The sequence below is a fragment of the Ascidia mentula genome, chromosome 2 (assembly GCF_947561715.1).
Source record: "Ascidia mentula chromosome 2, kaAscMent1.1, whole genome shotgun sequence".
NCBI classification, from domain to species: domain Eukaryota; kingdom Metazoa; phylum Chordata; class Ascidiacea; order Phlebobranchia; family Ascidiidae; genus Ascidia; species Ascidia mentula.
Genome location: NC_138567.1, coordinates 5,617,629 through 5,634,086, shown reverse-complemented (window position 1 = coordinate 5,634,086; position 16,458 = coordinate 5,617,629). Strand labels below are relative to the sequence as shown.

Here is a 16,458-nt window from a genome sequence, read left to right as displayed (position 1 = left end):
AAATGCAAACATTTGTGGAAATAACGTTCAGACATATCCAACTGATTGGAACAGTATTCCGATAACGTACAGGTAAGGTAATTGCTAAAATCAAATTGCTCTCTGGAAAAATAACATTTCAATATAGGTCCAGCGTAGTATACAGGTACAATGATTTATCTAAATATCTTTTTCTTTGCACCATTTGCCTTTTTTGTTTACACGTATCATAAAAGTTACTTTTTTATTATATATGCAGGCCTTCCATGGCAACTGGGACGAATTTTAAAATGAACTTTACCGTATACAGCTGCGACAGACGTACGTTTCCGATTTAGTGCATGACAAAATATTTGTTTGTTGGCATTTATGACTAAGTTATATCGGCAACCTATTTATATTCACAAATATATGTTTTTTAGAGACACAGCCACTAATGCCCCATACAAAGATTTCTTGTAATATGAATATTGTTTTTCAGCTAGCACGACTGTTACCACAATTCAAAGTAAAACGGAATACGTCACAACGGAAACTGTCCCGGATTATTCAACCATTTACAACGATACCCATACACAGCAACCGTCTCCGTTTACCGCAAGTAGGTTACAAGTAATTATTTGGAGACTGGAAGAGAGTAACTGTGGGTGAAATCGTATTTTGTTATTTATCCAGTTTCCAACACAACGGAGCAAGGTGCTATCGGAATGGTTGTTAACGTGGGTCTGGTAGCGGGTTTGGTTGCAGCGTGCGTTCTTTTATTCGTGCTTTTACTGGCAGGAATTTCCTTGTACAGGAACAAAAGGTATTTTCAGGCACGATATTAAGTTACCGCCCGTTGTTTCCTTGCAAATGGAAGCAAACTTATGATAGATTGCAGAAAGCATACAACTTTATGGGGTTAACAACACACTTTAAAATCTTGCTAGGATGTTTATTGCTCGTTTCCATGTCAAATCAGCGCACACTGTATATTAACGTCACTCTTGAACAAATGGTATTATGTTGCATTGGGGCACGTGCGACTTGTTAGTCGATGTAAATTTGTGAAATTGGCAAAAAGGCGTTTAGGCTATACTACTGTTGAACGTTGTTATGCAGAAAACGCAGTGGAGGTGGAGAGACGACTCCTGTCAATTACACAGAGAGAAACGACAATCTATACGGATCTTCCAATGATATCCACGACCCCAATGTAACTTATACAGCAGTACTGGATCATTCTGATTCCGAGGTCGCTCATAGAACAAGTAACGAACGTGAAATGGTCGACAACCGCATATACGTAAGAGGGAGCGAGGCCCAAATTCCGGATCCAACCGGTCAGAACTGCGCCGATTCAAGTCAAGTTGGCGTGGAAGAAGGACCCGTTATGGTGGACAATGAGCTTTACACGGGAGTTGGAGGCGAACGTGAAATGCGGGATAATATTATCTATCACATGTGAACGTAAAATGCGCCATAAATCCCAAGTGGGTGCGAATGTTTTTTTCGCAGAATTATTAATAAAGGACGGCACGTGAGCTTCTATATGGGCGTTATGTGCGTCATCTTAGCGGCAGGAAGCGGCAAACGGTTAACACCCCAGAAGGAACAGGGTTGTTACACTCATGTAATACAATAGCTCAGAAGTAAGATCAGTCGCTCTGGTACAAAAAAGTACAGTTTCACTATAATAGTGTCAGAATTTTGTATATATGCCCAAACAATGTCTTGCCAATGTCGCAGAAAATTTCTTTTTTGGTGTTATGGTGAGTATTTTGTTTTGGCAGTCGAGTACATGCAGTCCATATATCCTTAATTCGCAGTCGAATTCTGTTCGAAACATTCTCAAGTGGAGATCACAGGCAGTGGGCAAATCAGCGCCTCCCCTGGAGAATGCCAAGATGAATGCACGTGGAACCTGATGCCGTACAATGGCACAAGAATGATGTTATATGAAATTACAAAGTCTTCGAAGGATGACAATGTCGTCATACCTGTCTGTTAGTAGCAATATATGAACTCGTCAAAAGATGCAGATTAACTTAACTCGTTTCACAGTGGGAAGAGAACCGAAACAGAAGGATTGCATCATATATATGGACACCCATGCTGAATTGACACCGTGCGATCATCCAATTGCCAACATTTGCGGAAATAATGTCCAAATATATTCAACCTACTGGAACAGTATTCCAGTTGCGTACAGGTAAGCTTGGAGTATATAATTAAAGTGAGTAAATTGTTTCACTGGAACTGTCAGAGGCAAATACCAAAGTTCAACTGTACACACTTATATATTTTATTTCTGCATAAATCCCTCTTTTTTTATACACGTAAAGGCCTTCAAAGACAAAAGGAAAGAATTTTCAGATGAACTTTATTGTATACAGCTGCGACAGAGGTAAGTTTGGAAAGCAGTGACGAAATATTTAATCGTTGGCGGTTATGAATAAATTAATATAACGGCCACGCAACTGTATTCACAAACATTTGCTTAATAGAGGTGCCATCAACCACAGTTCTGCCAATACAACAAACTTCATCGCTTGCTACATCAGGTAAGTCCCAACATATTCACTAAAAGTGATTACTAGGACTGACCCAGATTATCACATAATCATCCAAGATACTGGTTTACACAATATATATATTTCGCCTATACGGCATCATCAGTATTATCATTCAAATATTCACAAAAGTTTTGGATGCTAACAGTTTTTATGCATGTTGATCAGAATTAGCCGGAACGACCGCAATCGCAACGCAAAGCAAAACGGCGAATTACGTCATCACTTCCACTGGCTACAGCAACGTCACAACCATACCTCCCATAACGGAAACAGTCTCTGTTTATTCAACCCTTTACAATGATACACAACAATCAACCCCGACTACCGCAAGTACATGAACATAGTTAAGAAAGTTTAATAATATGTGACTGTGGTCAAATCATTTTCTTGATAGTAACGGAGCATGGAGCTATCGGCGCAGCGGCTAACGTTGGTTTGGTAGCGGGTTTAGTTGCAGCGGGCATGCTGTTACTCATACTACTACTGGCGGGAGTTTACTTGTACAAAAGGTTGGTTCGGGCTAACGAAAGGTTCTATTCTAAGGCAGGATATTACGTCCTCGCTTCGTTTCTGTGCGAATGTTAGTTGACTTATAATAGGTTTTCTAAAACTGCGTCACAATCGTTAACGGTAAACATTAGACCGTGTGTAAGGACGTTCCATTGCCCATTTTTCGTGCATTCAGCGCACAGCAAATACCCTTTCCACTGCTTTTAGCAGTTGATTTGAACGTGTTTTTAGGCATGCTTAACTGCGTGCTTTAAAGAAGTCTATTTGTTGTGTCCAACGTTGAAGATACAACTGTTGCACTTTGCTTTGTAGAAAACACAAAGGAAAAACACCTCCGGCAACACACATCGACAGAAACAAGAACATATACGAATCTGAAAATCCAAATGCAATATACACTGCAGCATCGGATTATACCGATTTCGTCAGCGCCCATGGAACAAGTAACGAACGTGAAATGGTGGAAAACTGCATTTACGTAAGCGGGAACGACGCACAAATTCCGGATCCAACCGGTCAGAACTGCGCCGATTTGAGTCAGGTTGGCGTAGATGAAGGACCCGTTATGGTGGACAATGAGCTTTACACGGGAGTTGGAGGCGAACGAGAAATGCGGGACAATATTATCTATCACATGTGAAAGAAATTTGATTATAGAGTAGCGATTCTAAGTTCCTAATAACGACACTGCACTTTTCCGTTGCAAAGTTCCAATGTTGCCAAATAAACGAATATAAAAGAGTTTGGAGACATTTCCACTTGAATTCGTTCTTCGCACAGTTGTTTGCTTGGTACTACTGGATACATACCATTTATGCCCAAATATATGTTTGCGCAAGCAATTGCCAAACAACCACATAGTGTATTTCGACCAGCTTGTTTAGCATTTTGTTACTACCAAGTTTATTTGTTCTCATTCCACGCCGAAACAGGCGGCGAGCGCGTGCGTTTAATGACGTTTAAGTTATCTATATAAAGATGACTCAAGCGTTGGCATAGGGTAGCGGGAAGTTAGCCAACATTCCGAGGCAGTTTGTCCTTGCATTTTATTTTGAGTGGCTGAAGGAGATTCGCCCAAATGCAGTTGATTCAGACACAAATCCAGGCGACGGTGTACAACCTCACCAATACAACCGATTTTGTAGAGGCGAATGGAAGTAACTGCAGGAAATCATGCCTTTGGGAGTTTATTCTACGTGACGAAGAAGAGTTTGTGTTGAGTAACTTGACACTTAGATTTCCAAAGAATAACGGGCATTTTTTGAAGCCATGCTACGGAGGTATAAGCAGCAGTAAACAACTAAAGTATAAAACAACAGTATGACAATTCTTTTTGATATCTAGAACAATTTACCTACCCAAGTTGTAGAATCAGTTATCACTCATCTACGTCACACTGAACAGTTAATCTAAAGCAAACAAAAACAAAGTATTTTGCTGCTTTGTTTGCAGAAATAGAGATTGACGTGACCAACAAGTGCTTTACAGTACGCAATTCTAACAACGGATGCTCAACGCCAGTTCCCGAGAATTGCACACTTTTAGAGTGTGCACACACATCCCAAAAATTTAAGTTCTATTCTTCACAACCAGAAGAAACCTTTGAAGCCAAATACCTCAGAAGAGACTGCACAAATAACCAAGGCAAGTTCTGTTTATAAGCTTCGAACATTCGACTTACTTCCAACAAACTTGGTATCATTTTCGTTGAGTCTATTTGAAAGATATTTTCGCCTTTAATGATCACTCCAAAATCGTTGGAATAAAAACCCGCAACAAGATTCAACGACAAAAGGGAGCAAACAGATAACAAGCGTGTAATTTCTTGTGCAGTTACCGAAGCATCAACGGTCGTTTCAACGCAAACAACAGCTGCAAACACTGGATCTGGTACCTTACTCTCCACTTTGAGTCAATCGGCTACTACTGGATCAGGTGAGGAATCGGTTTCGTGGAAAAGAAATAAAACCGTGGATTTGTGTTACAGATGTAGCAAATTCAAACGAGGGCAACAACACATCTCTGCTAGTTGGATTGGTGGTGGGAGTCCTGGTTTTTCTTCTCATAGCATTGGCTCTGCTGTTTTATTTTTACAAACGGTGGGTCGGGAAACTTAGTTTCCCAAAGCGTAACTATAATAATAGTAAAATGTATCGCAAAGCGATGCATTGCGTTTCACTATAGAATTACTTCTGCATGTACGTTTGTGTTATCCTAAAGGCAATCACTTTGAACCAATGCATTACAGGAAAAGGACTGCGTCACACGAAGGAGCACGTAATAACAGCGCAACACTACATGAGGTTCAGGGTAGTGTCTCCCCAGGAAGCAGAGTTATGGTGGATAATTGCATTTACGTATCTGGCAACAATGGAGCGGATGGACGCGATAGCCATGCAAAAATCAACGTGACGAAAGAAGCTGTTTTGCCAGAGACAAAAGCCAATGTACTGTATAATGTGTGAAAACCCGTGGCTATGTTTTTTCGTTTGTGGTATCAGACACAAAAACGTTTTGGAGATGATAATAGAAAATGTACAGTTTCCTTGATGACACTGTTCTGTAACATAACTTCTGTGGTTAGCGGAGTAATAGCGCAATGCAATGCCTCGAAGGAAAAGACGTAAAAGTCCCTGGGTGTACTAAGCACGCCATACATTTGTGACGTAATACGCATTGCCTGAAACCTGGCATGACAAGTTAAACGTGTACATCATCTTACCATTGCATACAAGTGTATCGTACATAACACAACAAGTTACACGCTCACCATAATACGAATGCAAAATATATTTCACGACGCTAAGGTTTGGGATACCAGTCAGGGGCAGAGGCAGTTTGTTTTCTAAATATTGTAAAACACACATTTTAGTTCATACCGCTATGAATGTAACGAATGAAATAAACTAAGGGTTTGAGAAATTAACTTGTATCCATAGCAGCAGGAGCTTAGTGACAGTAAATACACTAACACTAAGCAGCTTATTTAAAGATTACGTCGCCGTACAGAAACCATGACTCGCCAGTTAATGACGCCTGATGTCAAGGAAATAAAATACACGCCTACAGACTGTATTTCGGTTTATGTACACAGTAAAAAATTAACGCAGTGGAGGCAACATCATACCTACAGCAAGGTTTATTTTAAAAGTGGGCGAATAAGTTCACACAGCAGACGCGAGAATATGTGGAAAAATATATGGAAAACGTTTTGCATCATTGCGACTTTGTCAGGTATAATGTCAAGCGTTTCTTTATAACAAGGTTTATTGTTTAAAATTACCGCACTGTTTATTGTCACAGCGTTACTCCCCCTGCAAGTGGAATGCGAAAATTTGCTTCTGATGAGTTGTGTCACTCCATGCAGTTATGATTTTGTTTTAACCTCCAACCAACTACTTGTCATCAAAGACATTACCATACTTAACAGAAGAAACCGAACAAAAGAAGGGATAGTCATCCTTCCCGATGGTAAGTTAAAACTAAGTCACTATATTCTGTTACGTTCATAATATACAAACTAATTTCCCTTCTGTGCAAACACATTTTTGCATGTTTGACATTTCCAATGGAGAACAAAAAGGAGGATAGAATATTTGTTACGTACACTGTCCACCATATTTAAGCGCCTGTAATGCATTATAGGTACACGGAAAACACAAACCGGCGGAGACTCAACTTGTTATTCATACGGAAGCGAGAACTGTAATTCGGCAGCAATAGCACCAGGATGTTCTTTTAAAGTTTTCACCGGTTTGATTCCAAAGCTGTCGTTTCAAGCCACCCGTAAAGCACACAAGTTAACAGCATCATACGATGTGATATATTGTCCTGGTGTGTAAAGTTGCCAACATTCCACATCAACCTTGTAAACAACGTTTGTGTGAAGGCACTTGTATTGATGTTAAAACTTAGATGAAAGTTTATCCGACGTTCCTGTTCGCTGTCAACAAGGACTTACAAATAAAATCCTTTGACTTACAAGGTTGAAGACGGTTGTAATTTTCAAGCAACGATTTTTTTGGTGTTTTGCAGTGATCACGCCAGAAGTCACAACAGCAATCGGAACAAGTGCAATTAAACCAACGACAAACACTGTTACATCAGCTGCAACAGTTACACCTATATCAGTCACAGAGACAAGGGCAACAAGCACAAACGAGACAACTGTGACTTATATTCCAAGCAACCATACGCAGTTACCGATTAACAATTCTTCTGTAAGCAGTACGGGAGCCTTAGGTAGGACACGGGTGATGTAACACAACCACCGGTTTGAAAAAAAGCAGCGCAATGATATGTGCGAATATATTTTCCACAGATCAAAGAAGCCAACAAGGCGTGGGTGGAGAAGTTATAGCCGGGGTTGTGGTTGTAGTTATACTGATTCTACTTCTTACCCTGTTGCTCTTTGCCAAGATTTATCGTAACAAGAAAGGATCAAAGGACAATAGGTATGACAGTATATTAAAAATACAGTCTCCAAACTAGGTGAGCTTGACAATCGTTTGCCTAACAGCGTAAAATCTCAAAATGACAGTAAAAATAGATACTTATTCACAAGTTGGCAAAATTGAACCCAAACTTTAACTATGTGTTGCTAATGTAAATTTGGAGAATATATTTTAATATTTTGACAGAAACGAACAACTCCCAAGTCCCCAGATGGAATCAGTGATCATCTACGATGACATAAATGCTGGCGATGACGTTTACACAGTGGCAACTGACGTCGACATATACGCCGTCTCAACAAATCGTGACCCCACGTCACGCATGCGTAACCAAAAGGTCAGCGGGAGTACTGACGTCAACAGGAATGACTCAGCCATGGTTTACAACGAAGTGTACAAGTCAATGGATGACGAAACACCTGAAATTAGAGACAATGTTTTGTATAATATGTAAAGTACCTTTTCGAAATTTAAAACACTTTGTGTCAAATAACGAATGTCCAACACTACCCGAGGTTCGGGATAGTAATTTCTCAGTTAGTATAGATCTGGTGGACAATTGCATTTACGCATCTGGAGATATTGGGACAGATGGTACAAAAAAACATTCAAAAATCGACGTAACACAACACGATTTGTTGTCAAACACAAAAATTAACGTACGGAGTGAAATACATGGCTATATTTTCTTCTTGTGGTATGAGACACGAAACCGTGTGAGTGTGTAATGATAGTAGTTCTCTTGTTGATATTTGCATTGCACTTATCTCAACAAAGAATTTTTTTTGAGATACCTTCTGCGCAGACTCATAGCTCCAAACAATACATTGAAGTTAGCTGCTGCTTTTTCAGTGTAGAAATAGAAAAACCGGCCCATTGTCAGACTTTCAGAGGAAGCTCGCAAATTAAAACCATGAATATCAGGATCAAAGATCAAAGGCAAACAATGGCGTGCGAATTCCACAGAAAATAAGTGTTAAATACGCCGTACGTCCGTGACGTAAGTTCCGTTGCATAGAGCGGTGCGTGACACCAAGTCACGTACAGGCATTCATTAGCATTACATAAAACATGCAACCGAAAGGCGTCACACTTAACATTGTACTTTGCAACTGCGACGTTGGGTTTTTAACGCAGCGCAAAATCTTTTCGTTATCACGCAAGAGACAAGGCCAGTTCGAATATCTGATCAAATATATTTGGTCCGCCATAAAACAGTACATCAAGATTATACAGGCCACCTTAGTTCATGTGATATAGATCGTATACATCGTATAGGCATAAATCTACACACATTGCGGCATGTGCACAGTGACAATTTATCCATCAAAAGCAAATTGCCAATTTTAAGATGACCTCAGCGGACCTAACCAACGGAAACGTGACGTAAAGTTCAGGAACCTAAAACCACGTCAGCCTGAATTCCGGTGCATGTAAACATTTTTTAAACATCGCAGTAGACGCAACATTCACTGAAGCACAAGGTGATAAAAGATATAAATACAGACGCGAGAACATGTGGAAAGATATGTGGAAAACCTTTTACGTCCTTGCGAATTTGTCAGGTAATGTCAAGCATTTCTTCACGGTAAGGTTTAACGTTTGAAATGACCACAATGCCTATTTACAGTGTTACTACCAGTACAAGGGCAAAGTATTACTTTGACGAATTGTGACACTACATGCAATTACGAATTCGCTCTGAGCCCAAACAAACTACTCGTCATCAAAGATGTTGCCATATTCAACAGCAAGTCCGATGCAGCGAAAGAAGGAGTAGTTGTTCTTCCAGACGGTGAGTATAAACTAACACTGTGGTTCTCCACTGGTAGGAGTTGAAATGATTAGGAATTTTTAATTTATTGGGTTTGTTTAAAACTTGAAACATAAAATTAATTTTCGACTGGAAGCAAAATAAATTGTTCACGGAAGAAGAATCAAAATTCTTTGTCCTGTAAAAATGAGTGCGATTTAAAACTTCGCACAAAAAGTGCGACTTAAACTTCGCGCTTTGTAATTACTTTGATAAACTGAAGTTTCCAGAAACACATTCAAGCATTTCGCTTGCAGTGTTACTGTAATGATTATAATTGGTGTGATTTATTGAATTGCAACCTTTATCATATAGTGTAAATACTTTTGTGTACCATATTTTGGCATTAATTGTTAGAAAACTTGGTTTGTGGCAAACCCACAGTATCTACATGACCAGGTGTCAGTAATCTCTAATAATAAAGCGGTGCAAAATTGTTTTTATTTTTTTTATATGTTACTATAGGTACACGGAAAACACAAACTGGTCATGACGCGACTTGTTATTCATACGGAAGTAACATCTGCCAGTCCAAAGCTACGGCATTAGGATGCTCGTTCAAAATTTTCACCAGCTTAAATCCAACGTTGCTGTATGAAGCCCAGGGTAAAAAACACAAGTTAACAGCATCGTATGACTTGGTAGATTGTCCAGGTGAGAGAAATTACGTAAGATTTACGTAGATTTCTAAGCTGAATGATATTAATAAATTCTTAGCTTTATCTTAAATTCTTTAATTAAATTTTTTAAAACGTAGCTGTATTCACCGAGGTTTCGCCTGTTATCCAACAAGGCTTCCTCAGGGTAATGGTATTGGTACAGCATACAACCAACACCAAGAATGCGTTTTTAATGTGCCAGAAGAACAGACTATGAAATTACAATATGTCTGGCAGCAACAGAAACATTGAACTTAAATTCTTTATTTCGCTTATTAATACAATTACTTTTGAATTTTATTTTGAATACACATGGACGAAAAAAAATTGCATAACCTTATTTTTTGAATTTTGCTCTTCCAGTGACCACATCAACAACCACAACAGCAAATGTAGCACAGACAACTTCAGTTAAAACAACGCCAACTACTACTACAACAGCAACAGCAACAACTACAACAACAACTGTACCTCCAACAACAGCAAAACCAGCACTAACATTAAAAAGCGTGAATGAGTCCACAACAACTTATTTACAAAGCAACAACACGCTGTGGGCGACAAAGAATTCGTCAGCAACCAGCACAGTAATGCCAGGTAAATCTCTCATACAAAAAGTTATTGTTGTGCTATTATTGATGCCAGCAGTCATAGTAATTAATAGGAATTGCTCTTCTGGCACTTAAGTTAAAGTTAGGAAAGAAGTCCCGATAGATCATGGACGAAAATTAAAAAGCTATTGATTGGAAAAAGCAATAAATGTTTCAAGCGATTATGTCCTTTTTAGGAAAAGGAAGCCAACAAGGCGTGGGTGGAGAAGTTATAGCCGGGGTTGTGGTTGGAGTTATATTGATTCTACTTTTTATCCTGCTGCTCTTTGCCAAGATTTATCGTAACAAAAAAGAATCAAAAGATAAAAGGTGTATTTTACATTATATGACCCCTTCTTTGCTGTCTATTACAAATATTTTAAAATCACGTGTAACCAACGTTGGCCTGTCAGTGTAAATTCTAAAAGTTACAGTAAATTCTGCTTCAACAAGGAGTAGGTAAAACTGACATCGATCTTCAAACCAAAACCTAGCTTACGTAAAAGTGAAGAATATAACTTAATAAATTTTACAGAAACGAGAAACAATCCTCAAGTCCTCATATCGATTCGGTGATCATCTACGAAACAGGAGATGACGTAACTTATGGTGATGACGTTTACACGGTGGCAACTGACGTCGACATGTACGCCGTTTCAACAAAACGTGACACCACGTCACGCATACATGATCAGAAGATATTTGCAAGTGGTGACGTCAACGGGAACGACGCAGTGATGGTATACAACGAAGTGTACAAGTCAATGGATGACGTAACACCCGAAATGAAAGACAATGTTTTGTACAACATGTAAAGGAAGTTTCTGTTTATTCACTTTTTGTTGTTGTTTCTTTGTATATTAACAATAAACCTGAACACAATCAACTTATCGTTGTCTCCATGAAGCATGATTCACGACTGTAGTTTGCATGTTAAGTATTACGGACATTTTGAAACAGAATGTCAACTTGTAAGCACGTAGGACGGTGAGTGACACATGATTAATGTAAATCAAACTAGCGAGCGTCAGCGCACTCAAGGAAGTGGGGGAAACACTATTATGTGCATAATTTAAATGCTTGTGTACCAAAGACAGGTAGAACAACAGTCTCAGCAACATGCTTCTATCAAGTCTGGTGTTGTTATTTGTTTTCAACGAGCAAGGTGAGTAGCATTAAAAGGAAAGCCTAACCAAATAAACGTGTTTTAGCAATACGAACTAAATAACAACAGGTTAGCTTGTCTTGCGCCAATACAACCTGATGACAATCCTCAGACATGTGCTCAGTCGCCAACATGAATAACACTGTCAACAACGTAGAACTTTTTTAAAGAAAACAAAACAAAGTTTACATCAAGATTTTATTTACATACGCAGGTTGCTTTGCGCGTAAAACAGAACATTTGAGTAAAATATAATTGGTGTACTTGGATAACTGTAAAATTCTGATACTATTAAGAAGTACTGCCTACGTGTGTCAACAAATAATGCATCAATACATTTAAAGGCAAATCGCATGGAAAGCCAATGACAAAAATTATTGCTCCACGAATCGTAACCATTACACAACCATCGGGTACCATAGAAGAGACCAAAGCTGTGTGTAAAGACGGATGCAAGTGGATTTTTACAATACAAACCTCGCAGGTTCTAAGCATGTCATTTTCCGCTGGGGTAAAAGACACCACAATCAAAGTCAATGGAAACGGTAAGAAAATTTCCGTGCACGATTTGAGCGGAAAAAAAGCAACCTTTGCACGTACAACAGATAGAAATCCCCAACCGAACGGCCAATACTTATTTGCCCATTCTGTCAATTGCATTGGAAATGGACGTGGCACAACTAACGCATCGAGTGTTGTCGTAGCATATAAACACACACCACCTCCACCAAAACCACCGGCACGCTTGCAACTATTTACCTTCAGCACCAAAAACTGCACCAAGGCTGCATCAAGTAAGTGTTTTACATGTATATTCCTTGCAGTAGTAGAAAACGTATTCAGTTTCGCACATTTGCCTCTACAGCAAATACATTGGCAATATCTGTTCCAACTAACGTCGTGACAGAGCCACAGTCGCTTACAAACACCACAACTGGCACAGGTATACGTAAACTCATATTACATAATTTAACCAGAACCTATTTGAAACAAGTTCATGCCACAAAAAACAGGGTAAGCCACCTGAACGAACGTAACATTTTGTGCAGGAGGGAATGGGATTGTTCAGCCAGCAATGTCCAATGTTTTGGTCACCGCACTGGCAATAGCGGTTGGATTTCTCATGGTGCTCCTATGTGTACTAATGGCCTTCTTCCTTTATAGAAGGCAAGTTCCGCTAAATACGTTGTATCGATATGTGACGTTTGATGAAAGTTTCTGAAAGAGTCATGTAACACTATTCGCAAGTCATATTCCACCATCTTTTTATTGGACCTTTAAAAAGCATTTCTTTAAGTGGCAATACAATAAGATTTGTAAAAAAAATTGGACCTTGTATGTCACAGCCCAAAACAACAACCTATAGATTGCCTGACCGCCCGTATGATGGCTAAAAAAGATATTCGAAATTCAAATTTTAAATTTTTTGCTTCAGACACAACAAGGCCAAGACCAAAACAAACAACACTGAAGGTGAAGCCAACCAAGCTTATTCCCCCTCTGTTGCCTCCCCGCCAAACGGTTTTGATCACGCCTACGAAGAATGCACGCCCAGTCCATATGCTCAAGCGGAAGATTTGAACTTTGTTCACGGAACATCAGGAATGGTGGACAACGTGCTTTATAACGCAGCCCCAGACCAACATGCTACACACAAAAGCAACGGGGGTCCAGACATGAAAGATAACATACTGTACAGAATGTAATCATTCACCGGGATTGGAAAATGGTTGCACCTGCAATGCACTGGCTTGAAACAAAGATATTTGCCTTCTTTTCAGCTGTAAACGAAACCGTTTTCAGTAGCTGAAACTTCGTTTCAATTGCGTGCCTTATTGATTTTTGTTTTGCCAAATTGATGTCTGCAAGGACTTTTGGTAATCGCTTACATTACAGCGTCGAAATACAACGAAAAGAAAACGCAAAGTCCCAATCAGTTGAAAACTTAATGCAACTTCTAGTGCATAAAACCGGTGATCACGTTGTCAAACGTTTCCTGGCATGAATGGGGTCGACTGGACTGGATGAAAACTTACGCCGCGCACGAGTACAGGAAGCAGATGAATAGTCCGCGTGATAGATGAGGGCCAGGGGTTAGAAGGAGCGTTGCTTGGCTCAGGTGTCGCATCCTACGGTTGAAAACGAGGCTTGTGGCAATTCATTTGCAAATATCAGGGTAATAATGAACAGTGATCCCAGCAACCGGTTTGTGTTTCAGAATTACAAAATATAACGTGTTTTCAAATTTCGAATGTCCGCTCAGGCGTAGCAATATATATTTCCTAAATGAAGACGCATGTGGTTGCTTTTGCTTTGACGTTGGGTAAGTACGATTTTGCGCCGGAACGGAAAAAAACATTGCTTGTATAACATGTGTATTTTTTGCTCCACAAGCATTGTCGGCCGCACTTCTGGCTGAAAGCAGAAAGCGTAAAGTCAGATCCACCGAAACGCCACCATGTTTGTTTTTGCTCACCGACACCCACGGCAACGTCACGTACCCAGCTCCTCCAGGGAAATACAAGAAAAACCAACACTGTACATGGAGTTTTCCAATCAGTGGAGAACAAGGGTTGCTGATAGAGTTTTTTAAGCTAAATGTTATGAAGCGAGGAAAGGTCTGCGATGATTTCCTGCTTATGCCCGACGGTATGATATTGCGTATATACCCATAGAGTTAGATGGCAACCAAACCTTTTCCTGAAATAGCATTTTTCAAACTATTTTATGAACGTTTTGAGCAATCTGTGCGTACAACCGTGAGACACGTTGTAGAACAGAGACGTCAATAATAAGTCAAATAATAAACAACATTTGCTAACACCAGTTACATTGGGGTTTTGAAATCTCGTGCAGTAAACGCTGTTTTTGACATAAACGCTGCAATTATCAAATGTACCTTAAAATTCTTTGCATTTAAATGACAAATATATGCCCATCCATCAAGCTTCTTGCTTGCACTGAATGTGTTTTTTGTCGCATGTTCCAGGAAAACAGTTATGTGGCGAAGAGTTGCCGTTGCAGTGTTACGGGTATCATGGTCCGACCACAACTATATGTCTTCAACTGGATGCCCTCTGTCACCTTATCGCTGTAAACTTTAGCACTGTGAGTAAGTGGGTGAAGCCAAGCATGACTTTCGTGTCTAATCAAGCAAAAGAGGGCACAGGGATTGGATTTTACTATCACGTGGTTGACTGTATGTATGTAGGTATGATTTCATCTTGCCTATGGATATGTAGATAAATAGGAGGTACCAAAACCAATTTTCAGGCTTTATATTGTTTCATTTTATTTTGAAAGCAAATGCGCAAAAAACAAAGTTGTATTGTGCAGCGCCCGCAACCATAGCGCCACCTAACGACACAACGACGGGACTGGAGACAACCGCTTTAAACCACGTCAACTCCGGTCTGACGTCACAACAAACGATTTCAAGTAAGAAAAAAGAAAAAAAAGCATTACAGAGCTTTTTGTGTGATCACGCTTAGCAACCAGCTTGATGCGTTATCACCACATTTCCATCACAATAGTTATGCCACAAACCACAAACAAGTTTTGTTTCCAAAAGCATCAACCACCAAAAAAAACGTGCCATCCTCACTAACAACAAAAGGCAACCTGCAGCAGCCAAGTAACATGGACTTAATCATCCCACTGGTGTGTGTGCTTGTCGTTGTGATCATTCTTGCGGTAGCGGTTGGCTGCCTCCTTTATAAGCGGTAAGTTTTCGAAGGGAAGGGATGTTGTTTGTTCACGGTTTCGCAAAGCTGTACAGTAGTGTCTAAATTATGCAGACGTTGCAAACATCACTATGTTCATCATCAGTGCTGAGTAACTCATTCTTACTTATGTCTGAAACGTCTGCCTAATGAGTAGCCTGTTAGCTTTGGCTTTTATATTTAAACTGGTTAAATTTTTTGCACCTAAGTGCCTAAATATTTATGAATAACAAGGACTTTCTCACGCAGGCGAAAAACAACCGCAAACACGCAAAACACAAAACCAAAGGGAAACCACCAAGAGGGGGTGTACGCCGTAGCTGATGACGTCGTTGCCTTTGGTGTGAGGCAAGGCAACGGCATTGCGCAGGAAGACACGTATGCTGAATGCGGTCCAGCGGCCCACGAATATGGCGTGGTAGATAACCGACTATACGAGCACTCGCCACCTCCTACGGGGTCATCTGGAGAAAGCACGATGGTTAAGAACATCTTGTACGACCCAGTACCAGCAGCACAACTGAGGCAAAGGGCATCGCTTGAACAAGGAAATGTCAGACGATGAGTTTGAAACGTGACGTTTTCGTGGCTCGACAAAATAGTGACTGTTTTTGTGATTGCTGCTGTGCGAACTTACGTGATCTTCTGTAACACAGTTCCACTTTGCTATGGTGAAAAGCGACCAAAGTTACCTAAGAACTTGCGGACCAGTTGTGTTGTTAAATCAAACATATCGTGAATAAAACTGGGAAACAAAGACGAAAACAACAGGTAATATATGGGATTGGAAAGCTGAATTCTTTAAAACAGTTTTAAATATGATTATTTATTACAAAAGTCTTGTGGGAAACCTCGCAACAATACGTTAGTAGAAAAAAATATCCAAACGAAACCGAAATGTGGCGGGTGTAAATTTGGAAGCGCTTTGAAGGTATTTTCTTCTGTTGGTTGGCATCTTCAGCATTTAATCAAAAGTTTATGCCAGTTGGACAAGGAGCATTGCAAAAAAAG

The 16,458-nt window shown here is 39.8% G+C and overlaps 7 protein-coding genes across 15 annotated transcripts in view; 6 read left to right on the top strand and 1 right to left on the bottom strand.

Moving 5' to 3' along the window:
- The window catches only part of LOC145889249 (nesprin-1-like), a 197,458-nt gene that overhangs the window by 135,259 nt on the left and 45,741 nt on the right, over positions 1–16,458 (bottom strand). The window lies entirely within an intron of this gene.
- Positions 1,593–3,684, top strand: LOC145889830 (uncharacterized). 2 transcript variants are annotated; one of them, XM_082980868.1, is made up of 8 exons: positions 1,593–1,730; positions 1,788–1,946; positions 2,035–2,170; positions 2,304–2,365; positions 2,466–2,522; positions 2,700–2,864; positions 2,929–3,043; positions 3,357–3,684. In XM_082980868.1, the coding sequence occupies exons 1-8, from the start codon at positions 1,688–1,690 to the stop codon at positions 3,682–3,684; spliced, it is 1,065 nt and encodes a 354-aa protein (XP_082836994.1). In that variant the 5' UTR covers positions 1,593–1,687. The 2 variants fall into 2 exon arrangements, with proteins under 2 accessions (XP_082836994.1, XP_082836993.1); XM_082980867.1 differs by having other exon boundaries at positions 1,788–1,964; positions 2,023–2,170.
- LOC145889796 (uncharacterized) lies at positions 4,110–5,761 on the top strand. Its single transcript, XM_082980829.1, has 5 exons — positions 4,110–4,324; positions 4,497–4,688; positions 4,878–4,979; positions 5,032–5,143; positions 5,293–5,761. The coding sequence occupies exons 1-5, from the start codon at positions 4,123–4,125 to the stop codon at positions 5,507–5,509; spliced, it is 825 nt and encodes a 274-aa protein (XP_082836955.1). The 5' UTR covers positions 4,110–4,122; the 3' UTR covers positions 5,510–5,761.
- Positions 6,960–8,049, top strand: LOC145888876 (uncharacterized). Its single transcript, XM_082979745.1, has 4 exons — positions 6,960–7,029; positions 7,080–7,286; positions 7,366–7,498; positions 7,685–8,049. The coding sequence occupies exons 1-4, from the start codon at positions 6,960–6,962 to the stop codon at positions 7,950–7,952; spliced, it is 678 nt and encodes a 225-aa protein (XP_082835871.1). The 3' UTR covers positions 7,953–8,049.
- Positions 8,960–11,375, top strand: LOC145888875 (uncharacterized). Its single transcript, XM_082979744.1, has 6 exons — positions 8,960–9,063; positions 9,129–9,293; positions 9,777–9,965; positions 10,334–10,567; positions 10,758–10,890; positions 11,096–11,375. Exons 1-6 carry the CDS (start codon positions 9,015–9,017, stop codon positions 11,373–11,375), a joined length of 1,050 nt encoding a protein of 349 aa, XP_082835870.1. The 5' UTR covers positions 8,960–9,014.
- Positions 12,778–13,548, top strand: LOC145890405 (uncharacterized). Its single transcript, XM_082981397.1, has 2 exons — positions 12,778–12,892; positions 13,161–13,548. Exons 1-2 carry the CDS (start codon positions 12,801–12,803, stop codon positions 13,429–13,431), a joined length of 363 nt encoding a protein of 120 aa, XP_082837523.1. The 5' UTR covers positions 12,778–12,800; the 3' UTR covers positions 13,432–13,548.
- On the top strand, positions 13,907–16,147 carry LOC145889837 (uncharacterized). Its single transcript, XM_082980876.1, has 6 exons — positions 13,907–14,048; positions 14,120–14,374; positions 14,715–14,936; positions 15,062–15,163; positions 15,297–15,447; positions 15,697–16,147. Exons 1-6 carry the CDS (start codon positions 14,012–14,014, stop codon positions 16,010–16,012), a joined length of 1,083 nt encoding a protein of 360 aa, XP_082837002.1. The 5' UTR covers positions 13,907–14,011; the 3' UTR covers positions 16,013–16,147.